Here is a 21,986-nt window from a genome sequence, read left to right on the forward strand (position 1 = left end):
GGTTTGTTCACTACAGACTTTCTCTTTATCACGTTCACTCTCTGCTCTGCTCTGTTTACTTTGGTTGGTGACGTTTCCACCCGGACGAGAGAGAGGGGAGGATTGATTGATTGATTGATTGAAGAATGTATTAACAGTTTGCAGAATTACAGTACATTTCAAGCACAAACTCAATACAAAGGCTGTTAACTGTGAGTGGACGACCCAATTAAGCATTACACTTGTTTCCAATAGGGTCCACCATGTTCAAATCATCAAAACATTTAGAGATGTACAAATAGACACTTCTATAGACAGAACAGGAATTCATCATAAAGGAGGTAAAAAGGGAAAAGAAACATATACAGTGAGGGGAAAAAGGGGGGGGGGGGCGGTGGGGGGGATTCAGATTTTACGGGGGCCAGTTTCGAATTGCAGCCATCCGTAGGTGCCCTTTGAGAGCGGTTTTGAAGGAGTCAAGGGATTTGCATGTCTTAATGACAGTTGGTAGGGCGTTCCACATTTTGGTGGCATAGGAGCGAAAATAATTTAGTCCCTTGTTTGTGCCGAATCTGGGTTGTACATGGTTCGTTGCACTCCCTCTGGTGTTGTGGGTGTGGACTTCGTTAACATTAAGGAAGTATCTAGACAGGTACATGGGTATCTTGGTGGTGTATCGAATCTTGTGGACCAGACCCATTGCAAGATGCTGTACTCTGTCGTCGACCCTAAGCCATTCCAGCCTGTCGAAGTGGGCAGGGGTGAGGTGGGTTCGGGGGGCTAGATCAAGTAGGAGCCTGACCAGTTTGTTTTGGGAAGTCTGGAGCCTGGTTTTAAGGGCCTTTGAGGTGCTGTGGTACCAGGAGGTGCATGCATAGTCAAAGAAACCCTGTACAAGGGCTCCTGTTAAGGTCTTCAAGGTGTTTTTGTTGACCAGTGAGGAGATCCTGTAGAGGAATCTTGTTCTATGGTTGACTTTTTTGATTACGTTGGTGGCCATTTTATCACCGGAAAGATTAGCCTCCAGGATGGAACCTAGGTAGGTAATTTCATGCTGAGATTACTAATAGAGCCAAAGAGAATGGATTCAGTTTTTCCCAGGTGTAAAGATAGTTTGTTATCAGCGAGCCAGGTGCAGATTCTACCGAGTTCAGAGCTGAGGGCATTTTCAACCTGCAGTTTGTCCCTGTCTGAGACCAGCAGTGCTGAGTCATCTGCGAACAGGAACAAGTTGCAGTCACAAGCTGAAGTCATGTCGTTTACATATATTAGGAACAGTAGAGGCCCTAGTATGCTTCCTTGTGGAATGCCACAGCTCACTGGGAGGGGTGGGGACAGTGTTCCGTTCACTTCCACCATCTGTTCTCTCCCCTCCAGGTAGGATTGCATCCAGCTCACTGATGTGCTATCGAAACCAATTGCTTTTAGCATAGTCCTCGCGCATGCCTCTCTCTCTCTCTCGTCCAGGTTGAAACACACACTATTCTGAGTTCCAGCGCAGAAAACCCATAAATGCTCGTTTAGATTTAGATCATAAACAGACACATCGCTTGTAAAAAGAAGAAAATAAAACCACTGCAAATTAATTAATATTGTACCATGAATTCCAATGTGTATTCTAACGACAAAAAAGATTGGAAAAACGAATTTAATGTCAGGACGTGTATTGTGCATTTATCCGTTGTTACTGGCAGCAAGAGCAAGCCTATATTTTGCATGCGTATGTTGTTGTAAATGGAGCTGTTAAATGAGGAAAAGTAATGTAGGCCTAATCAGTGGTAATGTGATCACTGATAAGTGATGTATGTGTATAGATACAGAAAGGTGAATGACCCTCACTGCAGAAAATTACATTCAAAATGTTTTTATTTATTTTAGTTGTTTTATTAACAGTATTGTATAAATGAATGTAACTTTTGGCACAATGTAAATTATACAACAGCATTGGTTACACTTTCTTGGAGACATGAAGTTACAAAGTTACATTTGATAAATACAATGATCAAAATAAATTCAAAACCCTTCATTGGAGTAAATGTTTGTTTTTCTTTAATTTTCTATCAATCCTATAGAATATTCATGTCTAAATGTTCTAGACAAGATACTGTATACGACGACTCCCCAACATAATCATGATTCATATTTCAACTGAGATATATTGTTCTTTTACTATTTATTTGAAATTATTAGTTACTAGTTACTTTGATTATTATTACAAAACATACATTAACCACTTCAGCCCTATATACATTTAGGCCATTTGACAATAGCCGATCTCGCGATGCGACGCAATGAGCATTGTGAGCTTGTAGATCTGCTATTTTCAAAAGATTTGTTTTAATACATTTGAAAACTTGTGAAATGGGACATAGCCTACTGCACAATGAGTACTTTGTACTTTAAGTACATTTTGACACCAATAGGCTACTTTTTTTTACTTTTACTCTAGCCTATATTTTGAATTCTGGACTTTTACTTGTAACAGAGTATATTTTGATCTTTATTGCAGTAGGCCTATTGTTACTTTGTCTTAAGTAAACAATGAGTAGCCTACTTATTCCGTCACTGAGGGCAACATAGCGTGGATTGTAGGCCTAGGTTGATAGATATGAGAGAGAGAGAGAGAGAGGTTACTAGATGTGACATGTGAGGCCTCTTATTTTGACACATTTGTGACGTGTTGTGAGCTTGTAGATCTGCTATCTTCAAAATAGTCAGCATGAATAATATGGTTGAAGTGGTAATTCCACTGATTTTGTTGCTACAAACATGGGCTGGGGGCCCCCTGGAAACCCCTCAAGGACCCCTGGGGTTCCCCGGACCACACTTTGAGAGAACCACTGTATTCATGGCCCTATATCTTGTGCCACCCCCTTATCCCTAAACTCATTTGCCATTTTGTACTATTTTAAAACATTTTAAAATAGTACAAATAGCCGATCTACAAGCTAATAACGTGTCGATGTAATTTAATTGGCTAGTTGAACTATTTTTAAATGTTTTAAAATAGTAAAAAAATAAGTTTACGGATAAGGGGTAAGGGGTGGCGCAAGATGGAGCCCATGATCTATACGCAATATTCATGTTTAAATGTGGCAGGTCACCACGCCTTTCAGCCATTATAAAATCACACCTGTGTGAAGTGAGGGGCGCTCTTTCATCATCTCATTCTGGCCAATCACAGTTTGCGTCCTCACTTTTCCGTCCTCACTTTTGTGAGGCGATAGCGCCCCTCAAGGCGCTAGCACCCCTCAAGGCACTAGCGCCCCTCAAGGCACTAGCGCCCCTCAAAAAATACAAGGTGACCTCACACCTATTATGGCTTATTGCTTTAATCTACAAGCACACAACGCATCGATTCGCACCACGTTCTGAGCTTGTAGATGGGCTATTTTCATTACTTCATAACCCATTAAGACCTGAGACCAGATTCTACAAAATGTCTTCTAAATCCTAACAGTTTTCTGAAAAACCTATGTCTATGTCAGTGGTTCTCAAACTTTGTCATGTCAAGGACCCCCAGAATGATAATATCATTCTGGGGTTCCTTGACATGGGGGTCGTCAGACAAATACATATTATGTATTTGTCTGACGACCCCCATCTCAAAATATTTTGTTCTAGGTACCCCCTAGAAGAAAATATTTGAGTTAAAAATCTTCACGGTGAAAGAATATCGTTGCTGTCGGGAGGAAACCACCTAACTCCATTTTTGAGGTTTTAGATTTTTTGTTGTTGCATACAACAGTGCTATTTGATTTGATTTTTATTCAGCACAGTAGAGCAATACATTAAAGCATAAAAATAAAAAAGGGAAAGTGCCAGGAGGTGGCAAGAAGCCCTGGGGGCTTATACGAGGCCTCTACCTATATAAAATACAATAAAGACAATATAACAAGATAAAAATAATTTCCAGAAGACATATCCAAAAAATAAATAAAATCTACAACATGATTAAAAATACTTGATAACCTTGAACACCATTTACATCTCTGTGTTGTTTCGAAAATATTGAACCAACGAAAGGTAGTAAATAGCACTTGGAACAAAACCTAGGCCTCACTCACACATAAGGCCTCACTCACACTGTTGCAACATGCATACAACATTTGTCTTGTGTCCTGTGCGTGTTTAATGGCTGCCCCCAATGCATTTCCAATGGAAGTCACATGGTTTTAGGCTTCGTACACACATAAAGAACAACTGTGCTGTGCTCTGCCTGTGTCACGTGGTTTGACCAAACACTTGTGTTTGATTGCCCCCCTCCCCCGATCACACACGACTGTTTGGTCAAACCACGTGACTTCCATTGGAAAAGCATTGAGGCGGCCATAAAACACGGACAGCACAGAGCACGTCTGATATGTGCATACGAAGCCTGAGGCCTCATTCACACGTACCAAACACCAATCAAGCTAATGTTTGGTCATTTTTTTGTTTTTTTGGGCCACCACAATGCTTTTCCAATGGGAGTCACATGGTTTGATCAAACATTTGTGTTTGATTGCTGATTGCTGATTGCTCTCCACTCATCAAACAAAAATGTTTGGTCAAACCATGTGACTCCCATTGAAAATGAATTGGAGCAGCAATCAAACTGCAATCAGACATCCCACACGGACCAAACATTTGTTGTGTACGTGTGAACTAGGCCTGACAAAACATTTTTGGTTGATGCGGGGGAGGGGGGCACAACACAGCCATCAAACAAAAATGTTTGTAATTTATTCTGGGTAGTTTCCTGAGCTCTCTGTCACTGGAGGGCACCGCTACTGTTCTCTGACATCCTGAAACAACAAACACACACACACACACACACACACACACACACACACACACACACACACACACACACACACACACACACACACACACACACACACACACACACACACACACACACACACATTAGTTTGCTTAAGTTTGTGTAAAGGTTTTGGATTTAGAACACAACAATATTTTATGAAAGTAATACCGGTAAATAAAAGAAGCCACAGATTGATGTATCACAGTGGTTTCAGATCATTGGAAGATTCAGCCTTGAATTAAATGGAGAAAATAACAACATATTGGCACCATATAGGCCTACATGTGATTCTGTAATAATTCTGGGTGCAGCAAATTATGAAGTATGGCAAACAATATCAAATATTGCAGAAGGAATGGTATTTTGGTTATTCCCATGTATGTAATGTAACATGTAACATGGATACTGTTGTAATACTGTATACAGTTGAATTGATATGAAGTAGTGGGACAAGGGACATACAACAAGATGAAAACATGTGCTATAAGAAGAATGCAGCTCAGCTCTGTGGCTTTAACCAGCGTGTGTGCGTGCATGTGTGTGAGAGAGTGCGTGTGCATGCGTGCGTGCGTGCGTGTGCATGTGTGTGAGTGTGGTCTCCTTGGAGATGTAGCAGGGCCTGTAATGGATGCAAAGCCTGCAGTGACTTATTGGCTGGTGTGTTATTCTCTCTTGAGGAAGACAGCTAATAGGTGGTGGTGGTTGTGGTGGTGGTGGGAGGGGAGGGTTGTTAACAATGCAATAGGCCTATCTCACAGCCCCCTTTCCACGCCCACTTCCGGTAGATAGTGGTGTCATTTAACATTAGGCATTTACACTTTTTTTCTCTGGAGAATCTAAGTACATTTCCTAATGTTAAAATGTCAAAGACCGATAATAATATGAAGAAAGGTAGTTTGTGGCTTGTGAAAATACCTCTTTTAACATGGAAGCCTATGGACCGCAAAAAAAATAACACCACTAGCTCCAAAAGTGGGCGTGGAAAGGGGCGGGGAAATGCTGTGAGATAGGCCTATTAGCTATATTCATGCTCGTTGCCGGGTGGGTGAGTAAAGTATGTGGAGAGACGCCTGAGGCATGGCTTTCTGTCACCTAGTAAACATGTCCCTTTAGTGCTTTTTGCACAGTTGTTAAAGTATCATCTGCCCCTGAAAACGGTGAGGTGTGCCATGGTTCATAATAAGGAGTTTAATGTAGTCCTCCCTCCCACTAGTGCCATTAACACTGATACCAGGATTGTGTTATGACTCCGTCGGGGACACTTAGCATGATTCAACTCCACATAAACAATTGAATTTAAGCGCCGGGATGAATATTCATCGAGTGCTTCAAATGAAGACCTCACATTGATGCCTATACGAGTATACGCCGCCAGTTCTTAATGAATCCCGCGATGCCAGCGCGGGTAATTGGCTCTATGGTGACTCAGAGAGACGGTGGGGCCCACAGAGTAAATTAAGGTAATTGGCTCTATGGTGACTCAGAGAGACGGTGGGGCCCACAGAGTAAATTAAGGTAATTGGCTCTATGGTGACTGAGAGAGACGGTGGGGCCCACAGAGTAAATGAAGGTAATTGGCTCTACGGTGACTCAGAGAGACGGTGGGGCCCACAGAGTAAATGAAGGTAATTGGCTCTATGGTGACTCAGAGAGACGGTGGGGCCCACAGAGTAAATGAAGGTAATTGGCTCTACGGTGACTCAGAGAGACGGTGGGGCCCACAGAGTAAATGAAGGTAATTGGCTCTATGGTGACTCAGAGAGACGGTGGGGCCCACAGAGTAAATGAAGGTAATTGGCTCTACGGTGACTCAGAGAGACGGTGGGGCCCACAGAGTAAATGAAGGTAATTGGTTCTATGGTGACTCAGAGAGACGGTGGGGCCCACAGAGTAAATGAAGGTAATTGGTTCTACGGTGACTCAGAGAGACGGTGGGGCCCACAGAGTAAATGAAGGTAATTGGCTCTATGGTGACTCAGAGAGACGGTGGGGCCCACAGAGTAAATGAAGGTAATTGGCTCTACGGTGACTCAGAGAGACGGTGGGGCCCACAGAGTAAATGAAGACACGTGTTGGAGTGGACCCACCGCAGACAAGCATGGAGATGGATGGATCACTGCTACTCCCACGTTTTCCTGTCACTCACTCACACACGCACGCACGCACGCACGCACGCACGCACGCACGCACACACGCGCACACACACACACACACACACACACACACACACACACACACACACACACAAACCACCCAGGCCCACAGTTGCTCTCTGTTAAACCAACATCTAATTAGTTCCAAAGCAAAGGCCTTTTTAGTGAGTCTAACATCTGGTTGTATAATAATCCGATTGGTTTTATGCAGCAAATGTAGTTTTAGTTTTAGTCATATTGTTTTGAATACAAAAATAGTAATTTAGTTTTAGTCAAATTTTAGTCATCTGAAAAGTGTTTGATTTAGTCTAGTTTTAGTCGACCAGATCTACAGTTGACTAAAATGTAAATGTGGAATTCCTTTATGGTGTCGTAATGTCAGATCTAACCCTTGGTTGCATGCTGAAAATAGATGATCTGTAGATCTGCTAGATTCAATTAAATTCAATTTGATTAAAGTGTCAAATCACAGTTGTCTCAAGACACTTTACAAACCAACAAAGATCCACCCAGAGCAAGCAATATTGCGACAATGGTAACGAAAAACTCCCCGTCAGGCAGAACCCGACTCTAGGGTCCTTGAGCAAGACCCTGAGGCTTCGTACACACCTTTCGGACACACAGATCTGTCCGACCGACCACTGATTACATTTTTATGATTTGATGCCTCCATGTCCCACAATGCTTTGCGCGATTTGGGCGGTGCTACGACACGCGGAAATAGTTGCACATATGTTCAGTGTAGTTTTCTTGACTGCAGCTAGCGGTAGGTTGTCTTGACAAAATGCCTGCTAGTAGGAGCGAGAGGGCTGTTATGGTGGCGACGGTGTCGTTTTTGGTGGTGAGGAGAAAGAGGGCGAGGGAGAGGCGTGAGACTGAAAGGGTCAGGAGAGCGGAGGAGGCGAGAGCAGGCCCGGTTGGAGTGGTCCGGAGAAGGAGGACTGTATGGGTAGACCCCATCCTCCAGGTTCGTAAACGGCTTGGGGACGGGCACCAGCTGTTTTGGGAGTTACGGAGGAACGAACGTCGCTTTTTCCAGGAATTCAGAATGTCCACGGTACAGTTTGACCTCCTGCTGGAGAAAGTGACTCCACTGATCCAGAGGCAAGATACGTTCTTCAGGGAAGCCATTCCACCCCATGAACGGCTTGCCATCTGTTTACGGTAACTATATAACTAACTTGTAACTACGTACATTGTACATACCTACTAGCTAGCAAACTCGACAATTCAGCTGCTAAGATGAAGGAAGGAACGCGCGGTTGATTAAAATCTGTTACTGTAAATAATAATAGCAACAGGTAGCTCCGTTTGGAACATCAGTACCATCTATGCTGCTACCCTTTAGCCCCGAGGTTCCAAACGGAGCTAAGCAACAGGATTCATTCCTGAATGTGAGGATGAAAGATCAGATTTTTATATGGTTACTGTGAAGCAGCGGTTGTCAAACTTTTTCATGTCAAGGACCCCCAGTGTCCCCACATATGCATTTCTGCCCATGTGAAAATATGTCTTGGGAACCCCCATACAAGAGTTGGGTTGTTTAAATGTTACAGAAATGAAAAAAAAAATGCAAATCTACAAGCCTCTTTTCAAATAGCTCAAGTGATTGTGATGCCATAACACATTTTGGAACACACTAATCACTTTGAGAACTACCAGTGACATTGTATAATGTATTCACATAAAGATCGTAATCCAAACATTTGAATATCGTGGAAAAGCCTATTTTCTTCTGTAATAGAGCGTCGCAGTCCCGCCCCCTTTCATGGACGCCAGGCCCAGGAAAGTCAAAATATTAGAATGTTACATGAGACCAAAACAAATATTTATAATAAAGAAATGTCGATCATCTGAAAAGTATGTTAAATGTTGCGCTCAGTAGTTGCTGTGGGCTGCTTTTGAACAAATTATTTAATCATTCAGCCATGTCATTCTTATCCAGAACCACTATTAAAGCAATGCCATTCTGTTGACACATCCAGTATAAGGATGCTGAGGTTGTATAAGATTAATAAAGCACATCTATTATCAACCACACTTGCAACATGTCATTTCAGCTTGTGTGTTAACATTGTGATTTTTGTCTCTACCTATTTTTCAGATATGTTGTCACTGGTGAAGACTACCACTCCATCGCCAACAATTTCCGTGTTGGCCACTCCACTGTGGCTGGCGCCCACTGTGGCAGCTGCCATCTGGGACTCCATGGTGGAGGAGTTCATGCCTGTGCCGAGGAAGGATGATTGGAAAGCTGTAGCCGAAGTATTTGGTGAGAGGTGGAACTTTCCTCATTGTGTGGGTGCCATAGATGGCAAACACATTGCCATCAAGGCACCCTCGAGGTCTGGAGCCCTCTTCCACAATTATAAAGGCCACTTTTCAATTGTCCTTCTGGCGGTGGTAGATGCGCTTGTTCTGTTCCGTGTGGTGGACATAAGCGCATATGGGGGTGGTAGTGACGGTGGGGTCCTTGCAGTGTCTCACTTTGGGCGGGCTCTGGCGGGGGGAACACTGGACCTTCCCGATGATGCACCGCTCCAAAACGCTGAGCACCTCGGGCCTCTTCCGTATGTGTTTGTGGCAGATGAGGCTTTCCCTCTGGGCCGGAATCTGCTTCGGCCATTCACGCGCCAGTCACTCCACACGGACTCGCACCGCATTTTCAACTACCGCCTGTCCCGTGCACGGCATGTTGTGGAGAGCGCCTTTGGTGTGTTGGTGGCAAAGTTCAGGGTGTACCACGGACTCATCGAGCTCAACCCTGACCACGCCGAGAAGGTTGTGAGAGCAACCACCGTCCTCCACAACTTTCTCAAATGGGGCCAGCAGGACCCAGCCCACATGCCTCCAGTGGGGCCTCCACATGCTGCAGGTGGAACAGTCATCAGGAGGCACTTTGCTGGTCGAGAGGAGCACTGCCAAGATACTTTCAGGGAGTATTTCAACTCACCAGCCGGTGCTGTGCCGTGGCAGCATGACCGTTTTTAATGTTTTTCTTTGTTTCTTTTTATTTCTTTTGGTTAGGAGAAGAAGTGAGTTCCAAAGAACCTGAGAGCGATGCCGTCTGGAGCTTTGCTCCTGCTAGGGTCACCCATGGCGGTAAGGTCAAGGGGGAGGTTCCATTTTCTTCTCCATTTAATTTGTCTTCTCCTCGGGTCGTCACCTTGATGTGGTGGAGAAGCTTGTGTGTTCCAATGAACCTGAGAGCTATGCCGCCTGGAGCTTTGCTCCTGGTAGGGTCACCCATGGCGGAAAGCTCAAGGGGGAGGTTCCAGACAAAGTGCGATCCCAAACCAACACTTCAACAGAGGACCAGATGCATGTTGACTTCCCAGGAGCAGCACAGCAGCTGGGAACGCGGTTCTGAAGGCTGCAGCAGCATTGGGCCCCTACAATAATTGGACTCTATGCGACTGGATCCTGACCCACAGCTGTTAAGGACTGCGTGATGGCTATCTGTATATGTGCACCCGTCTCCCCACTTAACACAAAGGTATCTGACAGAAAGGGAATCTACACATGACATCCCTCATTTCACCTAACAGTGTCTGACCACCACAAATGAGCTTGACATCCTGGGTGTCAAAATAGACCACAAGTTGTCTTGGTCGACAACACCTGAGCAAAATCTCAATCCGGGCCGGTCAGAAGCTAGCAGCAATGAGGAGAGGCCATGCAGTAAACTCACCACCGAGAGCCGAGCAACAGTGACCAGGACACTGTCAGTACAACACTCTCCATCACTAGCCGTAGCCACAGAAGACACATTGCTGTCGCTACAGTCCTGTACAAAATGCCCTAGGGACCTCCAGGACATGCTCTCTCCACCATACATCAGATGTCGAAACACCTACCTTATATGCACAGCCACAACAGAACATGCTCTCGACCCCCAGGCTCCAAAACACGCACATTGGACCTGTCTCCACACTGCTGACTCAGTCACTGCCGACATCACCATGGGCAATTAACACATGTAGGAGCTACACACTATTCCTCCTTCTTCCACAGGCAACTGAGCTGTCACCCTGGACACACTAAAGCAAACGCTAGTGCAGCAACACAAACTGTCAGCCCACATCATCCCAGGTAACGTCCCTGTTAAAGCATTATTAACATGTTATATTATGTATTCTCAGTTTCCCCACTGTTATTGATTTGCAAACAAAGCTTTTGCTGTGAGCTTGTACATCTGCTGTCTTTGCTTCATGTCCACCTATCTCTGCAGAATGGTGGAGGAGTACCTGGCCCTGCAGGAAGTGCTGTGCCAAGCGGAGAAGATGCAGGCCAAGCTGCTTGCAGAGGCGGCCTTCCTCGGGGGAACAGACCATCTCATCCTCACCCTAGAGCAAAGGTCAGAAAACAATGTCCTTGCCTGTGTAGCTCTGTTAGTATAAGATTGGATATATTGCTGTGGTTGCATACCCCCTCCCCAGTCACTTCAGATAAGCTACTGTAGATATATTATATTCCTGAGATAATAAAAAGACATGTGAACATGTGTGTAGGTACTCTGACCACACCCAGCTGCAGTCACGCCAGTGGACGGTGCAGGAGGCCATCCAGGGCAAGCTGTCTGACCTGGACCAGTGGATCTCCCAGTACCAGACAGCCTTCTCCAGCTTGGAGGCCACACAGGTGGCCATGCAGCCTGCTGCAGGACATCAGCAGTCCCATAGACCTTGGTGAGATACAGTGATACTGTACTTCTGATATGTGCACTCCTTGCAAATTAACAATCAATCTGGTTTGGCGCTCGTACTAGGCTTGTTTTGATGTATAAATCAGCAAGAGCTAAAGAAAATGCTATATTTACAGTGGACTGTATAACCCAAAGAAAAACTAGAAATGCAACACATTTGGAATTCTAAAATTACAGCAGTGTGTCCTGTCACCTACTCCGCCTGAATTATTTAGTTATTTGTGCATTTAAAAGCGTGACTATAACACCATGAAAGCTGAGCTTGGGGATGGTACTAAATTTACTTTGCCGTGCTTAAAACTATGGCAAAGCTACCCAGGGACAATGTAGTTTGGGAATGTACAATATACTCAAAGCAATACAATGTGAATGTGCATGTGCGTTATCTAACATACCAACATACCCAAAAAAAATCACATCCCAGCAGAAATCTGGGTCACAATGGAGTTCATTGCAGGAGTTGACACTCAAGAATTCTTTATCTAATCAGGACAGACAGTCTGTCCTGATGAAGGTCGAATAGACCGAAACGTTGAATAAATAGCAACATTTTTGGCAAGTTTTCTGACGGTGTGCGGGACCCTTCTTTGTTTTTCAAAGATACCCTTTAAGTATGCTTTATTGCCCTACGCACCTGTCAATAGCCTTGAGGTGTGCATCGGCCTTTTGCTAAAAGTTTATCTAATCAACTAACAGTGACAGTATGAGCACATTTATAGGCTTAATAAAAGACACAAAAAGCATTCTGCGGTTCAATATTTATTTCGGTGAACCTTAACTTTGAAGGTTTACAGTTAACAAAGGTGTGGCCAAATACAAATAAACAAAGATTACATAACGTTGAAATAAACTTGGGGGCCCAGGGCAACATACAAAAAAACAATCAAATAATATACAGCAGGGATGGGCAACTTAGATGATGGACAGAGGGCCACATTTCATAATAAATAAAAAGAAAGTCACTCGTGTAAAGTGACGCTTTTCTCATCATACATCATCTCATTCTGGCCATTCACAATTTATGTCTTCACTTGTTTTTTTTAATAATTTTGATCCCGCGATTTTGTAACCCATTTTTACCCCTGTCAATTATCTAATGTGAGCCTGGGCTCTACACACCCTCCGCCAACCTAGTGTCTTCACCTTTTTATCTGCAATATTTGCCAGCAAGTTGCTACTTCCCATAGACAGCCCATTCGTCCAAACAGAAAAGTCCTGTCTAATTGTATTAAACGCCAAACTCGCCAACATTGCAGCTGTAGGGAAAGCTTGAATTATCATAATTCAAGCTTTCCCTACAGCTGCAATGTTGGTGAGTTTGACGTAGTTTAATATAATTAGATAAGACTTTTCCGTTTGGATGAATGGGCTGTCTATGGGAAGTAGCACCTTGCTGGCAAGATGGCTGCGGTCTGAATAAAGACAACTTTTGTTTTTCTCAACCAAGGTTCATGTTTTAGGTTGTTAGAGAAAGTAAAAGATGAGTGTTATTTGTTTTCTTTCATTTTAGGGATTTTAGCCGTTTGACAGGGGGCAGGGGCATTCGAACATGGGGCTAAATATGTATCTTTTTTACACAATTTTAGTGCAATTTATTTTTGTATTATTTACTATAGTCCTACTATATAGTAAACTACCAGGAAATTACATCTGGCCACAAAAGATCACAGGATCTACTGAATGTGAAGGGGGTGACAAACTGACATGTAGAGCCAAACACAACACAGTATGGCAGCCCCCTATAGTACCCCACTTCACATTCAGTAGAGCCTGTGAGGCCAGATGTAATTTCCTGGGGTCTAGAGGACTATAGTAAATAATAAAATCACTATAAAAGTATAAAAAAAAGAATACACATTTAGCCCCATGTTCGAATGCCCCAGTCAAAAATAGCTAAAATGAAAGAAAGCAGCAAATGAAAAACAATTTACACTCATCTTTTACTTTCTCTAATAACAACCTAAAACATGAACCTTGGTTGAAAGAAACTAAAGTTGTCCTTTAAATGGCAGGTGGAAGTTCAGTCGCTGTCACTGCGTTCTAGATCCAGCAGTGAATTGAGAATGGCCAGCTGAAGTTTGGCCTTCTTCCTGTCATTTAGTTTGTTCATGCGATTGCCCAGAAAATGCATGAAATGGTGGACATCGTCAGACACTTCCCTTTGGTCTCTTGAGGAGTCTCTTCTCATCTCCTGCAGGTTGTGCAGAAGGCTTCTCTCGAAGACGGTGGGCTCCTCTTCGTTCCCGCCACCCTGCTGCCCAGAGGCTGTCCGCTGCTGCTGCTGACGCTGACTGGATCCTATTCAACAAAGGTTCGACCATTTATTACATTGTACTGAAATTGATTTGTATAGTAGTCAAATGTGACTATACTGACAGTCACGCCAAGTTTAAATCATATATTATTACATTGGGTTTCAGAGGTTTTTGTCTAGGCTTTGTACATGTGAATGACTTGTCTGAATGTCTTACCACTTTCAACTCTAGCCTGATGGCTCCTGACAGCTGGGTTCCAGTTTCTGGTCTGACTGGCCGCTAGGAAGTAAGAGTTATCATCTATTAGAGCTTGAATTGTTGTGTTTAATTTGTAAATGTCAATGAGTTGTCTAAATAGCTTACCATTTCCAGAATCTGATGGCCCAGGCATCTCAACCACACCGAGTGGTGGCGTTCTCTGGCGAGTGGATGCTTGCACTCTCCCTCTAACTCCCCCTCTTGTAGCCACGCCGTTGGTGACAGTGTAGCTGCTGTGACAGGCTGCTGTGAAATATAGTTATTCATATATTGACCTTGCACTGTTCTTGGATGTGATTTGTACTAATGACTTGTGTGAATGTCTTACCACTTTCTGCAGCTGAGGACCGCAAAGGGTGACCAGTGTTGGATCCAGGTGGTGGTGGGGTTGTCAGATCCAACGACAGCAGCCAGTCCGGGGTCGGCACCGCTGCTGCGCCTCTACTGTGACAGGCCGCTATGAAGTAAGATTTAATATTCTATCATATAGAGCCTACATTGTTTTTGATTTGTAAATGTCAATGAGTTGTGTAAATAGCTTACCATTTCCATAATCTGATGGGCTGCCATCACATTCTGGACTCTGATGCCCAGGCGGGTGAGTGGATGCTGCCCCTCTCCCTCTAACCCCCCCTCTTGTTCTCACGCCGCTGGTGACCGTGAGGTTGCTCTGACAGGCTGTTGTGAAATATGGTTATTCATATATTGACCTTGCAATGTTCTTGGATCGGATTTGTACTAATACAGTAACTTGTCTGAATGTCTTACCAATTTCAGCAGCTGGGGTCAGCATGTACCCAGATGGTGATCTGCTGTGCCCAGCTGACTGATGGGACCCTGACGCTCGTCCGGAGCGTTTTCTTTGACTTGCTGCTATGAAGTAAAGTTTAATCACAATATGATATTGAGCTTGTTTTTTTTTTAATGTCAATGACTAGTCTGAACATCTTAACACTTTCAGCAGGCTGTTGACCAGGCTCCCTGGCTAGCGCTGACAGCAGAGACTGACTGGGCACTAGGTACAAGTATACTTTTGTAAACCCTAAAGCACATCTACTTTTTGGATACATTGCTGCATTCATTTTGGTGTTTGCTTGTGTGACAAGTCTGCATTGGAGACCTCTTTCTGTAATGGGGAGATTATTCTGGATTCTGTTGCAACAGAGCAACTCTTTAAGATATTGTCACTAATGTTTGGAGTTGGGTCATGAATATGTTACTACCCAACCTAAACCTCTAGCAAATTGTAATTTTGACTCATCACAATATGTTACCTGTTGTATTCAGGAACTCCATCTGCCATCTGTCAGACTCCTCGGCTACGGCAGCTCCACGAGTGGGCTCTGAAATTGTATGCTGCTGATTTGTCTAAAGTAAGGTTTGTACATTAATTTTAAGTGTCTTTACTCTTAATATGGCTTCTTTCTATGAAGTAAGGTTCAACTTCAAACATATATTGTGTACAGCTGTATGGTTTGGATTGGTGTTGTTTGTAAACAGTTATGATTAACATATTACCTCTTTCACCAGGAAACAACTGGCCAGACTGGTGGAGACTTGCGGCTATTAAGAAATGGGAAAGAAAGGGGTTAGGATATTTCTAGATTCAAAAGATAAGCATGGTCTAGCCATCAAATTTTCTGAAATGTCAACATACATAGGTAAAATCAGGCCTATTAAGTCTACAGATGCTTATATCAGAATCATGCTATAGAATTATCTAGAGTAGGGGTGTAACGATACATTTTAACAGTGATGTGATATGTATCATGACACATGGTTGACGATACGATACATGGATGATATTGGTTCATTATGGCGATATGATACGATTCATTGATTTTAAATCGATACAGTAACTATTTAGCAAAGACATGAAATCTGTGTGAAGTATGTGGACATAGCAGGTTTAAGGGAGACATTCTTATGGATATAAAGTAAACAGTGTTTTGGCTAATACAAGGACATTATATTTGAACACATGGACAAACCTGCACCTTTGCATGAACATAGAGCATGATCATTTTGATAGAAATGCCTTCTGTCAAAATCACACCCTCATATGGTGATTTGGTAAATGTGTAGAGTATGTTTTGTTCACCTTTGTGTATGTTGCAATGTATTTGGTGTGCATGTTTTTGCACACAGAAAAAAAAGTTTGAAACATTGGAAAACATGCAGCTATTCTATTGTATGTGCAAGGAAAGATAATGGACCAGAGTGACTTCCACACAGACTGCATAACAATGCAAGCATGTAGACAGAATAGAAAAGCAAAAACACTGTAAAGAAAAAAAGGTTAAAAAAAATGTGTTAAGTGTTGCATCTGTTAACACTCAAGAGTAATATGCATCTTACCACTGTCTGTGTCAGCCGCCAAGGAGTAGTGGCTGGGATGCTGATGATGCTGAATTTCCTCTGTGAAAGGTTCGAAAATATGTATTGTGTACTTATTGTGTTGAATTTGGAAACAGTCATGAGTGATACATTCTTACCAGCATCAGGGAATAGGTCCTGGAATAGGTCCTGGTTGGCAGGGTGCTGCTGACTGTTGTCTATTAAGGTTGAAATATTTATTGTTGAGCCTTTTGAATTGACCTGTTGTGTTCTACCTTTTGTAAACAGTCATGACTAATATTTATCTTACCAGTTGGGTAGTTGGAGGTAGTGTCTCTCTCCATACCATGGGGCTCCAAAAACAACATGATTTCATACAGTGGCCACTTGTATTTTAACGTGTCCCCCCCACTGCCACTTTTGGGGTTTCTCCTTCTTTTCCTTTCCCTCATAAATTGACTCCGGAGGGCCCCCCACCTATCAGCACACCTGCCTTCTGTGTATGGATGACACAAAACGTACATGAAGTGTAACACAAATGTAAAGGGCTTGATAGATATGTAGACCTATCCAAACATTAAAGACTGAATCAATCAACATAGTTTGTATTCTGTCCTATTTAAATACCTGGCCAATGCTATACATTGCAGGGGTCTGTTTATGTCTGGTCCCTCCAACAAGCATCTCCCCTTCATATTTACATGATAAAGTCTAGTAGGCCTATATACTGTTGATAGTGAGTAGTTGAGTAGTGTATATTCAAAGTATGCTACTCTGTATCGCATACAAGAAGAGTGGGCACCTCAATGTTAAATAGGCTATGTTGTCTTAAATGTACATGAAAAAGAAATGTAGGCCTATATATTAGGGAAATGACCCTAACTAATGTAAAGTAGGCTATACATGATGTGGACATAGCCTACCTACATCATTGTCATACCTACATTTATCCTTCAAGGTATTGTTTATGGGAAAAAAATATTGGATGTAGGCCTACAGGTTTTGGTGAAATGTGTGGCAATGTGTGTGACCAGTGACAACTTGCCCATTTGTCCTGTTTAATGGTAGGGCCTGCATCATTCTAGCCCCATATGTGCCCTCTCCCTACGCTCATTCTGTAGCTCTTACAGAATGAGCGTAGGAAGAGGGCACATATGGGGCTAGCATCATTCATGCCGTAACCACGTTCCTGTTGCAACAAATGAAACGGACAAGAAGGCCGCCCCCCGAAATACATTAAAAGTTGATTATATGGCTGACGGCCGAGCTACACCAGGCTTTTAGTTCCAGTCCCATTTTAAAGTGCGCGTATGATAATGTGGGGCTCGCGTGTGCGCGATTTACGCACAAACGCGCTCGGTGTATCTCGACCGTTACTAGTCGGGCACACACCAGATAATGTGCGTGCAACGCAGGCGCCTGGTATCATTGATATCAATTGGATATTTTCCAAATGGTGATGTATGCGCACAGTAAAAGTCGCACGCATACGCGCGCGCGCTTTGAAAAGCCTGGTGTAGCTATTTCTGAATATATTATTTGCGACTCTTGTACATTTGTGGAAGAGGCTATGTAGGCCTAAAAGTGTACCTAACAAAATACTGAAGCCTATAGGCCTAATGATTTACATTTTGTCAAGTACCGTAGGCTATAATGTAGGAGCGTGTATACGGTGATAACATGCAGCATCGGCATTGAAACAGCCAAATGTCCTATCAAGCTTATAATGTAGATCATGATAGGGACAAATGAAACGGTTTAAGACTTTCTTTAGGCCTACTCATTGACTTTGCAACAATGACAATAAATAATGATAGTGAAGTAGCCTATGACAAAAAAGTTGGCTCCATGTTAAGAATATCAATCAATCGGATGGCATGTAGCACAATGTTAGAAATATTATACCTTATTGTCGAATGTTGTTTAAGCATGTTAAATCATGTATAGGCTACTTCACTTCAACACTTTCAATACATTTATGGAACAAATAGCCTATTTAACACAGAGCCTACCCACTCTTTGTGCCCACCTATCCTGTTAAACAACTTCATCTAGTTGAATAGGAGTTGAATTTCAAACTTTTAGTATGATTTCGAAAACACGGGACATGATGTTAAGTCCAAAATGCCTATGGACTCTGCAAGGCAGAGTAGCCTACATTATAAAATGTACTAAAAGTTTGAAATTCAACTCCTAGACACCTTTAGAAACACATTGGTGAAGACATTTCTTCCCAGATACCTGATAAATACCTGATGAAATGCCCTTACTATACGTTAGGCAATAGGCCTATCCAACTTACCATCCAGGCCTGTCTCCTGGCTAACCGCACGCAACGCCTGGTTTCGCCTGGCAGCTACGTGGTAAAAGGGATGGGATTTATTATATAGGACAGGATACTGTGCAACGGCAAGTATTAATTTTTCGTCCGTCATGCGCGCACTGCAGAGCCTCTTCTTTGGTGCCATGTCTGCTCTCTTTTCCCTTGTAGGCCTACTACAAGGTGATATTTATAGGGACTACCTCATCAGTACCAGACTTGTCAACTAGAATTGACGAATCGGGTATTGATTGACAATGACAATCACTACCACACGTGTCAATTCTAAACTAGATCTATAGAACTTCGTACCAGACTGGACTCACTGGAGACGTAACTTGGACTCTCCAAGTTACGCACGGGCCGGGCGCCACGTATAGGCTAGTAGACTACGGCTCTCTCCAGTCGGAAGGTTATTATAATAGATAGATAGAATCTATCTAGATAGAATCTATCTATCTATTATAATATAGTACTATATTACTACTGTATACGTATATAGTAGTAATATAGTATCTATCTGATAGATACTTTATTTGTCCTTTCGGAAATTTTGTCTTGTGCACAGCAATCATCAGGATACAGAAAACATATACAAACAAACAGATCACAAGAATATATCAATCAAACTTTATTGACAGCCGTAGCCAAAAGAATAGTCTGTGTCACGTAACTCAGAAGACTACAGCCTAAATCCTGCCCAGTGCTGTCAAGAACGGAAGTTCTCTCCTATTGGTTGGTGGTTAAAACTCACCCTTCTGTCCGATCTGAAGTCCCACCCTGTTCGTTGGCTGTTTTGACTACAAGGTGTCCGATGTGTTTGTTGTGCCCTCCGCCCCCACATCGGACAGGTTTGTCCGATCAAACGACGTGACTCCCATTGAAAATGAATTGGAGCAGCAATCAAATAGCAATCAGGCATCGCACACGGACCAAACATTTGTTCTTTAGGTGTGTACGCAGCCTTAGAAAGCAATAGCCTGCAATGATTATGATTGGAGTCCTTCATGTCCAACTGACAGGGGAAACTTCTACTGAACAAACACAAACTAAAATCATGGTGACTCTCACCATTGCTTTTCAATAAAAGTGAATTGATTATGTTGTAGGCCTGATCAAATTGTTATATTTAACCCAACAAATTCAAATAACGTATCTGCTATTTTTAAGCCAATAAAAATGTGATTTGGTTATTAGTGTACTTGTTATTTGTATTAGAATTTCTCAAGGGTGAAATGAACCATTGTGTAAATATCATCAGTTCATTCCTAGAACGTATGTGGACGTCTTGGGCACAAATTGTGTTAAAATGTAAAAATAAAATGAACTAAATATAGTCTTATGTATGACATAAATAGATTCAATGTATTCATGGTACGTGCACCAATATTTTACATTTAAATTTGTATATGATTGATATGGCAATCCAGCCACTATACTTGAGATGACCCCAATTTAATCCTGTCACGGTCCAAGGCTATTGTGCAAGATGTATCTTTGCAGTGAGACATATGTAGCCGGAATTGTTGACTTATTGATGGCTCAAAGTGACATTGATGAAAATGAAAAATAAAACTGACTTTACGCATTGTGAGCTTGTAGATTGGCTATTTCAAATGGCCGAAATGTATATATGGCTGAAGTGGTTAATGTGCTTTGTATCAAAACATACAAAGTAACTAGTAACTAAAGCATGCTGCTTTGTTGTTGGTAAGTTCTTTAAACCCCCCAAACACAACAATGATGGCTGTTGTGTTTGACTCTGAGCTCTGTATTGAGACCCAGGTAAAAGCGGTCGTACAGTCCAGACACGTTTCCTTTGAGAATCATTTCTAGAATGTAATGCCCTCTGCCTCAAAGCTTGACATCATTGACGTCCTGTGTTCAGGGTTTGATGAACAATAGAACAAGTTGTTGCAAATGAGCCACCATCATTGGTGCAGATTGCTAATTCCACACAAAACAGTGGAGCACACCTTTAATGATGATAATGTGGTCGTTCACAGGTGATCTAGCTAGTCAATACCTAATAGGTGGCCATTAGCACGTTTGGTCACAGCAGTTTCATATGCAAATACATTGAAATGACGAGCATGAATGCAACAACCACAAACTGCTGAATCTTTACATGCAGTTATGTGCATCAAATAAGCAGTAAGCCAATAAGCCAGTAAGCCATCTATATTCCTTGTTTTACTGTGACAGTTTGAACTGTGAGTAGGTCCTACTAGGGGTGTAACGATACATTTTAACAGCGATACGATACATATCACGATACATTTTAAACATTTCAAACCCACGCCTTGACTTCAGATTCGGTAATCTCATCCAACCTGAAAATGGGCCTGTCGTCCTTAATATGATCAAAAGTCCAAGTTCTAGTAGAGAAGCTTTGAGCCAGCTCCTCAACAGAATGTATAAAGAAACTATTAAAATGATTTGCAATCACATCATGATCTAAAGTTAAAATTCCATTCACTTTAAGTTAGAGTTCCTTTGTTTTGTGATCCTTATTTCTCCCAGTTAGTTTATTAAGGTTTTCCCAAATCAATTTCCCATTTCCCCTTGCATCTTCTATTACTTTGATGAAATAGATCCGCTTTTGCTTTCCTTAAGTTCCGTATACCTTGTTTCGAAGGCTTGTGAAAATCTGCCTGTCACTGCTGTGACCTGATTTAAGTGATCTCTTCAAGGCAAAATCCTGCTCCTTCATCTTCTGCCAGAGGGCGCTATTAAGCCATGGCAGAGTGTTATTTTTTACTAGGTCTAGACTTTATATTTATATCCTGGAGGCTAGCGATGGATGCTAAAAACAGCTAACAAACGGAAAATAAAATACTATTATTTCTGGATAAAATTACATTAATAAAAACCAGAGACTTAAGTTCTCGGTTTGGCACACAAGGTTAATTGCAAGCACAAATCCAGATAATTCCGGGTTGGGCAAATATTGTGTTAATAAGAACATACACAATATGTATTTCAATGTATGTATTTCATACACACGTTTTATTTCATCCATGCTTACAACATATGCCACTAGAAAAATAGTACCGGTATGTACAAAACATATATTTTGAGTGTATAATATAAAATGTCAAACAATATGTTGAAAAACATTGGATAACAAGTTTAAAATAAATCTATCTACACATAAGCTGTATGGTCAAAA

At 42.3% G+C, this 21,986-nt stretch overlaps 1 protein-coding gene across 1 annotated transcript; it reads left to right on the forward strand.

Moving 5' to 3' along the window:
* Positions 1 to 10,848: 10,848 nt before the first annotated feature.
* Positions 10,849 to 14,620, forward strand: LOC306919273 (serine/threonine-protein kinase SMG1-like; the record flags this gene model as incomplete). Its single annotated transcript, XM_079532086.1, has 5 exons — positions 10,849 to 11,031; positions 11,171 to 11,296; positions 11,451 to 11,543; positions 13,842 to 13,911; positions 14,498 to 14,620. The coding sequence occupies exons 2-5, from the start codon at positions 11,172 to 11,174 to the stop codon at positions 14,618 to 14,620; spliced, it is 411 nt and encodes a 136-aa protein (XP_079388212.1). The 5' UTR covers positions 10,849 to 11,031; position 11,171.
* Positions 14,621 to 21,986: the final 7,366 nt, after the last annotated feature.

This window comes from Electrona antarctica (genome assembly GCF_951216825.1).
Source record: "Electrona antarctica genome assembly, contig: scaffold_25, whole genome shotgun sequence".
NCBI lineage: Eukaryota > Metazoa > Chordata > Actinopteri > Myctophiformes > Myctophidae > Electrona > Electrona antarctica.